Source organism: Cheilinus undulatus, linkage group 19 (assembly GCF_018320785.1).
Source record: "Cheilinus undulatus linkage group 19, ASM1832078v1, whole genome shotgun sequence".
In the NCBI taxonomy this organism is placed as follows: domain Eukaryota; kingdom Metazoa; phylum Chordata; class Actinopteri; order Labriformes; family Labridae; genus Cheilinus; species Cheilinus undulatus.
The window spans coordinates 42,424,114-42,434,113 of record NC_054883.1 but is presented as its reverse complement, the minus strand read 5'-3'; the positions used below and the strand labels follow the sequence as shown (position 1 = coordinate 42,434,113).

The 10,000-nt window shown below is 40.3% G+C and overlaps 3 protein-coding genes across 6 annotated transcripts in view; 2 read left to right on the top strand and 1 right to left on the bottom strand.

The window, feature by feature from the left end:
- Positions 1-2,689, bottom strand: part of enkur (enkurin, TRPC channel interacting protein) — a 13,963-nt gene extending 11,274 nt beyond the window's left edge. The window contains exons 1-2 of one of the 4 annotated variants that reach the window (XM_041814746.1): positions 2,604-2,689; positions 2,392-2,466 (exon numbers count right to left, since the gene is read on the bottom strand). In XM_041814746.1, coding sequence (XP_041670680.1) covers positions 2,392-2,411 — 20 coding nt within the window. In that variant the 5' untranslated portion in view covers positions 2,412-2,466; positions 2,604-2,689. Of the gene's footprint in view, positions 271-2,391 lie in introns of those variants that run through there. The other 3 variants (XM_041814747.1, XM_041814744.1, XM_041814745.1) reach the window with 3 other exon arrangements.
- LOC121527718 (threonine synthase-like 1) lies at positions 2,464-8,086 on the top strand. The gene is made up of 3 exons (XM_041814743.1): positions 2,464-2,582; positions 3,411-4,811; positions 6,957-8,086. The coding sequence occupies exons 2-3, from the start codon at positions 3,438-3,440 to the stop codon at positions 7,758-7,760; spliced, it is 2,178 nt and encodes a 725-aa protein (XP_041670677.1). The 5' UTR covers positions 2,464-2,582; positions 3,411-3,437; the 3' UTR covers positions 7,761-8,086.
- A 911-nt stretch (positions 8,087-8,997) lies between these two features.
- LOC121527137 (patched domain-containing protein 3-like) overlaps positions 8,998-10,000 on the top strand; it is a 7,576-nt gene continuing 6,573 nt past the window's right edge. The window contains exon 1 of the mRNA XM_041813878.1: positions 8,998-9,024. Within this exon, the coding sequence (XP_041669812.1) occupies positions 8,998-9,024 (27 nt within the window). The remainder of the gene's footprint in view (positions 9,025-10,000) is intronic.

The window sequence follows — 10,000 nt, the reverse complement described above, 5'->3', positions numbered from 1 at the left end:
GAGCTAAGCCAGAGTTAGCCTGGTTTGTTTGAGTCGTTGCCTGGAGACCCGGGAGCATTGACGGCGATAGTAAAGCATTCATTTAAGTTAAAGGAGATAGCTTCCTGTCATTTTGATGGATTTTAACCTTTTTTAAAGTCACATTCTCTTCCCAAAAAGCTCATTTAAGCCTTCTTATTCTGGACTCTCTGCGGTGGTGCCAGAGTTGTAGCATTTCTGTCTACGGCTTCAGTTAAACTCTCTAACCTCGAACAAACAACGACGATAAAAGCGGTGTGATATAGGTCTGAAATCATCCCAGTGTTTGTGTCCTGAACGTCACATAAAATCTGTGTTAAAATGCTCTGGTGTGTTGAAATGAAATGTACTTTTAGATCGCAGTCCTGAAAAACAACTCTCTGCGAGGCACTCGAACGCAGCAGCATGGAGGTCACTGTGCTGTAAGGATGGGAAGTTCGGTTCTTCTGAGTGATTTGAATCATTTGTCTCAACCTGTTGATCCGGTTCTTTTGGCCCTAACCCACCCCTCTATCAGTACCAGTTTGGCATCGTTACATCATTTGAATTCAGCAATATCTGACATATGATTGATAGCAGTTATTGTTTTTTGCTCCCACTTTTGCATTTTTAATCAATGAAAATGTTTTGTAACTATTGTCTGAAATATCTTATCCAAAAAGATGGATGGGGTATTTCAGACAATAGTTCCGTGACATTTACGATGCATGTGCCGGGCCATGTGACATCCCTGGTATTAAATATTTAAGCACAAATTTACCCGCCGATTAGAAGGAACGATGGCAGCTCTGTAAAACACCTGCTAGACTGACTAAAAGACATTAAAGCTGAGCTTTTTACATCTTTATGGAAACAGAATTGAACTGATTGTTTTATGCCCAGGTGGAGCTGATACACCTTTCAAAGACCTGGACCCTCTGTTACCTTATCTCAAACCCACAGTTCCCAGTCTTGGTGTAATGGTAAAGTGAATGCTTTTATTTCTATGCTTGGACTACTCTGACACTCTCTACCATGGTGTAAACAGGCCTGTCTTGGTCCAAGGTGCTGCTCCTCATCTTTAAACAGGTACATAAGAGCATCAACACCTGGTCCTGGCACCCTCATCTGGCTCCCTGATAACTTTGGGATTCATTTTAAAATGTTATTGTCTGTTTATAAATCTTTGAACAGATCAGGACCTCTTAAACGTCCCCCATCAGGGTCCCTGGTCTTCTGATCAGCTTCACCTCATCATCTCTGAAACCAGATAAAGACCTGGGGCGATGGAGCCGTTTCTGTTACCTCTGTAAATCAGAACATCCGTCTGACTTCTAAATCTTAAAACTAGTTTGAATTCTTTGACTTTTATGACAGCATGAGGGTTGTGTAATCACTGTCCTGTCCCTGTTTTCTTAATCCTTGTGGTTTTATGGCTTTTATTTGTTTTTATGATTTTATTATGTGTTTACTTTTCCTTTTATTGATTTCATGGTGTTCTTTTTTGCTTTTATATGTTCCTCTTAATGTTTTTATTTCTACTGTGTTTGTTTTCTATTTCTCTGTTTTTTTTTTGTGGTAAATTTTAATGTTTTTAAAAGGTGCCATTAGAATAAAGTGGACTAGAAAAATCAAACAGGAGTCCTTAGATTGTGGTGTTCCTGTGGTTATGGAGACAATTTTTGACACATAAACATGCTGAAATATGAAGGTCTGGTAATTATTGATTTTTTTTTAAATTTTATTTTATACAGTAGTTTGACTTTTATCCCATAATTTTGATTATATCATAATTTAAACTTTTATGTCATAGTCTGGACTTATCTCATAATTTCATCTCTATATTTTGTAATTTGATTAATTCTCTAACTTTTGACTCATCTAATAATTTTGACTTTTTATCTCGTGATTTAAAGTTCGTTCTTGTAATTTTGTCTTTTTATCCCATGATTTATTATCTCATAATTGTGATTTATCTCTTAACTTCAAATTCTCTCTCAATTTCAACTTTTTATCTCATAATTGGACCCTGTCTTATAGTCTGGAGTTATCTCATATCTTATTATGTGTGAGTGATGGAAATGCACTTCTATATGTGGCAGAGCACTGTTGAGAAAAATCATCCATGCCCTGTAAATCAAGTGAAAACTAAAAAACAAACCGGCTCTCAAAGGGAATCGGATCCCGTCGATTGAATAAAAGAGTCAACTCTTTAACCCGGCTCGTTCCCGAACGACCCATCACTTCAACGCTAGCAGATTCATCGATGTAGAAAGTCGCTGCCGCTCTTATGTTTTTATTTTAAATGCTCTTAATTTTCCAGAGGAATATACAATAAAAACAAAACCCAGACGTCCATTTGTTCAACAATTGACAACAATTATTTTAGCTCACCGTAGAACCATAGAACTCATGAGTTTTGTCCCTCCACGCTGACCGTAGATGTTTGTTTTGACCGTGGTGCTCTTCCTGACAGGCATGTGGACCAAAGTTGTACTTTACCCGTTACATCAAGCCATATCATCATCACAGAGCCGACTACAACAGTTTTATCAGCTTTGAATGACGGGAATAAAACATTTCACGTGAGTGTTTCTCTCATTTACCTTACACCGATTACACTTTACGAGAACGGGTCATTAAATCTGGGCTACTGCCCTGGATGTAGGCACGAGCACGTGTGAGACCAATGGGACATGTTTTATACCTGTACACTTAAAGAAATAGAGCATGTTTTATACCTGTACACTGAAAGAAATAGAGCATGTTTTATACCTGTACACTTAAAGAAATAGAGCATGTTTTATACCTGTACACTTAAAGAAATAGAACATGTTTTATACCTGTACACTTAAAGAAATAGAGCATGTTTTATACCTGTACACTGAAAGAAATAGAGCATGTTTTATACCTGTACACTTAAAGAAATAGAGCATGTTTTATACCTGTACACTGAAAGAAATAGAGCATGTTTTATACCTGTACACTTAAAGAAATAGAGCATGTTTTATACCTGTACACTTAAAGAAATAGAGCATGTTTTATACCTGTACACTTAAAGAAATAGAGCATGTTTTTTTACCTGTACACTTAAAGAAATAGAGCATGTTTTATACCTGTACACTTAAAGAAATAGAACATGTTTTATATCCTGTATAATTAAGAAACAGATCAGTGATAAACGCTGATATTAATTTGAAACGCCAGCAATGTCTTTGCATAATTTACTTTCATTGAACGTTTTTTTTTTCATAAGGGCTGGAGACATTTCCAGCCAAGATTTCTTGAACAGCCTATAATAGTTCTGAACTAATAGCTCTCTCTAACAAACTGACAGCCTTAAAACTGTGTAGCTTTGTAAAATTTAAATGTCTCTTTAAATTATAATCTTTATATTGTTTCCTGTTTTATAGGACGACTTGGCGCTGTCCTTTGACTCCATGGGTTTACTGAACGCAGGCCAGCTTGCAGTGAGGGCTGTCAGGTGCTACTTGAGTCCCTTCTCATCACCAAAATCATGGCTGTCCACCAAAGCCTCCCAGCTGAGGGACAAGAACATCCTCCTCATGGGTCCTCCTGGAGCAGGGAAGACCACGGTGGGCAGGATTGTGGCCCACAGACTGGGACTTCCTGCCATTGACGTGGATGATGATGTCTTGGAGACGACATGGAAGATGCCCGTCGCTGCCAAGCTGGCTGCAGTCGGCGGTGAGCGATTCCTGGAGGAGGAAGGCCAGGCTTTGTGTAACTTCTCCTCCTCTGGATGTGTCGTCTCCCTCACAGGCTCCAACCCTCTTCACTCTGCGGCGATGCAGCACGTCAGAGAGGCTGGGGTCGTCGTTTATCTGGACGTGGATATTGAAGACATCATACAGAGGCTGGAGAGGATGAAGGTGGACAGGATTGTGGGCCAGGAGGCGGGGGTGTCCATGAGGGATATTCTGGGATACAGGAAGCAGTTTTATGAGAAGTGGGTGGATGTAAGGGTGCTGTGTGGGATAAAGGATACGGTGGAAGAAGTGGCAGAGAAGGTTTTGAAAGCTGTGGAAAGATATCAGAACCACTCTGCAGAGAGCTATGTGTCAACCAGGAGTGATGGTGGAGAATCATCCAATCAGAAAACCTACTTTAGTGATGTTGTAATTGAAGGTTTAGCCACAGACGGAGGCCTTTATGTTCCTAAAAATGGCTTTTCAAACATGGATGCTCGTGAGTGGCTCAGACTTGTTGACATGTCCTACCAAGAGCGGACGTTGTTGTTACTAGAAAAGTGCATTCACCCTTTGGAGGTCCCTGCTTTAGACCTTAGAAGAATGATCCTCAAAGCCTATGGGTCAAACTTTTCCAGTGAGAAAGTAGCGCCTGTAAAACATTTCCTGAATAATCAGTACATCCAGGAGCTTTTTCACGGCCCCACTGCTTCTTTTAAAGACCTGGCCTTGCAGCTCATGCCTCAGCTCTTCGCTTACTGCCTCCCTCCGATGTGTAACTACCTCATTCTGGTCGCCACATCTGGAGACACAGGAAGTGCGGTCCTTAGTGGCTTTAATGGGCTCAGTGGCACCGACAGACACAGGACTGGGGTGCTGGTGTTTTTCCCGGAGGAAGGTGTGAGTGAGATCCAGAAACTCCAGATGACAGGTTACAGGGAGGGAAACGTCAGAGCGGTCAGCGTCCGCTCAGACTTTGACTTCTGCCAGAGATCCATAAAGAGGATGTTTGGAGAGTCCGGGCTGACCGGACACCTCGCTGTAGAGTACGGGACGGTCCTCAGCACCGCCAACTCCATCAACTGGGCGCGGCTGCTGCCACAGGTCGGTACATCATCAAACATGAAAGTCTGAACATCTCTCTGCCTCATAAAGGCCTTCACAGCAGAAACTTTTTTGGACACATATTTATATATATATATATATATATATATATATATTTTTTTTTTTTTTTACAATACAACAGAATAGCAAACACAGCAGTCTTTTACCAGTTTATTTAAAGAATAAGGTAAAATGAACTCCTCATCTTTGCGCTTGAGTCTGTGTCAGATTCTCCTGTGGTATGAGCTCAAAGATCAGTCTAAGCCACCAAACATCAACCCGTCTGATTAATGCATTCTGTGTGAGGATACTAAACAACCTTCAACCTGAGGACTAAACCCAGGAGCAAAGAATCAGGTTTAATACTAAGGTTGGTATTAGAACTCAAATTTAGTTATCAACAGTTTAACCCCTTCAGTATGTCTGTATGACCACAAACAGAGCCTGCAGCTCCTCTCCTCTCCCTTCCTTGCAGGGAAAGATTGTTTTGCTCTCCTGCATGAGTTTTTTCACCAACTAGCTCCACTAACTGTTTGCAACAATAGCGGCTCCTGTAACGAGTCCCTCTGGAGCTGGGAGCACTACATCACAGAAGGACAGTCATCCAATCACCTGCCAGTATTTTCTCAAAGGTTCTGGCCTTCCCAGACACATCTTTGGGATGGATTACAGACATATCCCATACAACACAGATATGGAAAATAAATCTGGCAGGTCAGGTTAGCATTTTTGAGTGGATCCTTGAAAGGTCGAATAAAGCCTTAACTTTTAAAATTTAAGGCAATATAAAGCCTTTTTCTAATCCATAAGAGGTCTTAGATTTTAGATATATTTAGAAATGATAAATATCATTATACAGTGTATTGATTAAGTAGAGGTTTAAAATGTGCCAAAAGTAATTAAACCTGGGCATTTATGACCTAAACATTTCTTTTTCCCCTCATATTTCACATTTTATAAACAGTGTTTGTAATTCAGCCATGGCCCAGGTCTTAAAAAGTTCTTAAATTGGATTTTTCAAAGTGTCTAGGAACTTGTAGAATACATTTTTCACTTTTAAAACCCACAGGATCTCTGTAAAGATTCCAGTAGTGTTTATGTTATGTCTTACAATTAATTTATACGGTATACATTTCTGAATAAATATATTTGAAGCCTTTAAATTTACGATGCATGAATTGCATTTAACCCTGAGACATTGATGTAAAAATGGGCTTGATTTTGCAGCATTCTTGTATAAACTGATATGCTTCAAAACATTTTTAGTGATGCGGTCTCTGCATCGGTCCGTCGTGGTGAAGAAAGAGCTGAGTCGAAAGGCGAAGCTCTCGATTTACCGGTCGATCTACGTTCCCACCCTCACCTATGGTCATGAGCTGTGGGTAGTGAACGAAAGAACGAGATCACGGATACAGCTGGCTGAAATGAGTTTCCTCCGCAGGGTGTCTGGGCTCTCCCTTAGAGATAGGGTGAGAAGCTTGGCCATTCGGGAGAGACTCGGAGTAGAGCCACTGCTCCTCCGTGTTGAGAGGAGCCAGATGAGGTGGCTCGGGCATCTGGTCCGGATGCCTCCTGGACGCCTCCATGGTGAGGTGTTCCAGGCAAGTCCCACTGGGAGGAGACCCCGGGGAAGACCCAGGACACGCTGGAGAGACTATGTCACTCGGCTGGCCTGGGAACGCCTCAGGATCCCCCGGGAAGAGCTGGACGAAGTGGCCGGGGAGAGGGAAGTCTGGGCTTCCCTGCTTAGGCTGCTGACCCCGTGACCTGACCTCAGATAAGCGGAGGAAGATGGATGGAATTCTGGCATTTAGATTTTATCAGCTTCAAAATAAAACCTGCTTTTGTAAATCGTTGTAACTTGCAACTGGCTGATGGCATACTGGTGAAAATATTTAAGCAAATCAAGACGGATGTGATTTTTGTGTGGGACATTAAACTTCTCATTCTGGGCTATGACAGCAGAATCACGCTGCATGTTGATCTCTGCTAAAGGCCCCATAAGCATCCTCAGATATATTTCTATCATCGGCTGCTTTTCTACAGAAAAATACATTTCACATTTCATTCGTCCATTTAATAGATCATGCAGTTTTACTCTGAAGGTTTTTGGAAATGTCATGCTGACTTTTTCTCCTCTCTTAGGTGGTCTACCATTCCTCAGCTTATCTGGATCTGTGCAGAGATGGTGTCATCAAGTTCGGGGACCCCATCGATGTTTGCATCCCTACTGGGAACTTCGGCAATGCCATGTCAGCTGTGTACGCCAAGCAGATGGGCATCCCGATAAGAAAAGTCATCTGTGCGTCCAATCACAACCACATCGTCACAGACTTCATCACCACGGGAGAGTACGACCTGCGGGGCCGGCCTCTGATTCCCTCCCTCTCCCCAGCGATAGATATCCTGAAATCCTCCAACCTGGAGCGGTTTATCCACCACGTCTCACACGGAGACGGCCATCTTATCAGGGAGCTTTTTTCTCGTTTAGACAGACAGCGGCTCTTCCAGGTTCCTGAGCCTCTTCTCCGCAGGATGCAGCAGGAGGTGCAGGCCGGGTGGTGCTCTGAAGACGACTGCTTGGCCGCCATACGAGGCGTTCACGCGCAGACCGGCTACGTCATGGACACACACACCGCCGTGGCTAAAGTGGTGGCTGACGAGCTGCAGGACGGCTCCTGCCCCGTGGTGATCTGCTCCACCGCGCACTACGGGAAGTTCGCCCCTGCTGTGTTCAAAGCCTTACAAATCCAGAATATTCCAGAGGATCCTGTGGAGCAGCTGAGGACACTCGCAGTGACTGCCACCAAACCCGAACTACACAGAGACATGATGAAACGCCTGCAGGAGAGCAGCAGGAGAGGACACACCGCGTGTCAGGCAGATTATGGTGTTCTGGTAGACCAGGTGGAGGCCATGATCCAGGACTCCTTCCTCAAAGTTCTCTAGGATTACTTTAAAATGTGTGGAGGTGAACAGACGTCTGTGTTACAGCCCCTGCAAGGACTTTTTAGCTGATTATGGAACTGACTGAAATGAATAATGATCCCAGTTCAACCTGCTAAAGCAGGGGTGACAAAGTCAGTCACAGCAGGGGCCGAAATCTGGATCTAGGTGTAACCTGAGGGCTGAACAGGGTCAGGATTTAACTGAAAACTATCAGCCGTGTTTTCACAGGTGATGAATTATAGGGAGAATTAAACAGTGATGATAAAGGATTTAAAAATTTCTAAAAAAAAAAAAAATTCAAAATGATTAAATATCACAGCATCAATGTTACTGTGTGTCCATGTCAAATAAATGCCAAATAAATAATAAATGAGTTAAAGGCTCAAAATCTGAGATATAAAGTCAACTTTATAAGCCCTAAAGATCAAAATACAAAAAGGTTTTAAAAGGCAAATATATGCGATAGAGACTTACAATCATGAGTTTAAAGATCAAGATATGAGATAAAATACAAAATCAAGAGTTTAAAAGGTCAAAATAGAAGATAAAATTCAAAATAGTGACTCTAAAAGGTCAAAATAGGAGATAAAATTCTAGATCAGGAGTTTTAAAAGTCAAAATATGGGATTAAAAGTCAAAGTCAGGAGTTTTAAAGGTCACAATATGAGAGAAAAGGTCAAAATGATGATTTTAAAATGTGAGAATTGGAAATAAAAAGTCAAAATCCTAAGTTTAGCTCATAATCTTGGGATGCAAAATGAAAGAATGGAATGAAAACACAAATTAGTTTCTTTTCCTCATTCCTGACTATTTCTACTGATCAGATTTTTATGACTTAAGAAGGGTTTTTATTAAATCTTCAAGGTTAAATTTACATTTTTATACTGGAGGAAATCTGCAGACCTCATTCAGGTGAGACTCTAATTTAGATAGCTGGCCTTGAATTTGATACCCGTGTACTAAAGTAACCATAAGCAGAAAGACAAAGTGTTTCTGTGTGGTCATTTAAAGATGATTTATTTGGACTGTTTGCTTTTATTTGACAGGACAGCTGAGGAGAGATGGGAATTATGGGGACAGAAGGGGGAAGACATGCACAAACTGAAACCCTGAAAGAATCATTACTGTAAACCCCACTGAAGAGGAACACACTCACACAACGAGGTAAAAGAAAGCAGGCTGAGTTTTATTAGACATGTAACAATAAGAAAATGTCATCAGCATTACAGTGACCGACATGATAAGGGTTATCGATTTTATAATGGTACTATAAAATACAAAGTTCAAAGAGTTCTGGTACAGCACACCAAAATTATTTCACCAAAGTTTTATGATAAAAAATCCGTCTAACAGCCCAGAGCAGGACACACACAAAGATGAAATATCAACATTAGAAAGTAATGATGAAAACCTTATCAGACATTCATAGATAATCTCTTTCAACATTCTTTATTTGATATAACCTGAAAAAATAAATACATAAATAAAACAATAATGCTGTGAAAGGGAAAATCATTTTCAACTTTCATTTTTGGCTAAAACAGAGACCACGACTATTTTAATCAACACTGAGATCAGATTATCGATCATGATTGGTTTTCTTAAATAAAGGTTTCTGTTTTTTAAGTACTGTTGAAGACTTATTTTACAAACACATATACACACGAAGACAAAATAGTTTGTACCCCTCTGTTAATGAAAAAACCCACAATGGTCACAGAAATAACTTGAATCTGACAAAAGTGATAATAAATAAAAATTCAATGAAAATTAACCAATGAAATCAGACATTGCTTTTGAACTGTGGTTCAACAGAATTATTTTAACTATTTTGTCCTCGTGTGTATGGTGTTACTCGGGGCTGGGCTTTGGCTTTAAACGTCCCTGTAATAATCAGTCAGACATGATGCAGCGATGAGCCAGAACTGCTATATTCAAGAAAAAACAGAGAAGTGACTGTCCAAAACAGAATTTTAAAAATAATGTTTTCAGTATTGCTCCTCAGCTTAGAATGTATGTTGTTCATTAAATAGGATTTAATACTTAAGCTTGATATTTTTTGGAATATATTTTAAATACCTCTAAAAAAATGAGAATGTCATGTAGAAAATATTTTTTCCTTTGATTCAGAAAGTTACATTTCCATAAATTCATTCATGTCATACAAAATGAAACATTTCCAGACTTTGTGTTTTAATCTTGATGGTTACAGCTCATGAAAATCTCTAAATATTAGATTT

What these genes read in the sequence shown, in the direction of transcription:
- LOC121527718 (XM_041814743.1), top strand. Translation starts at nt 3,438, where the DNA reads ATGGGTTTACTGAACGCAGGCCAGCTTGCAGTGAGGGCTGTCAGGTGC. An exon ending in GGGCGCGGCTGCTGCCACAG is followed by an intron (nt 4,812 to 6,956) that starts GTCGGTACATCA and finishes CTCCTCTCTTAG; the next exon opens with GTGGTCTACCATTCCTCAGC.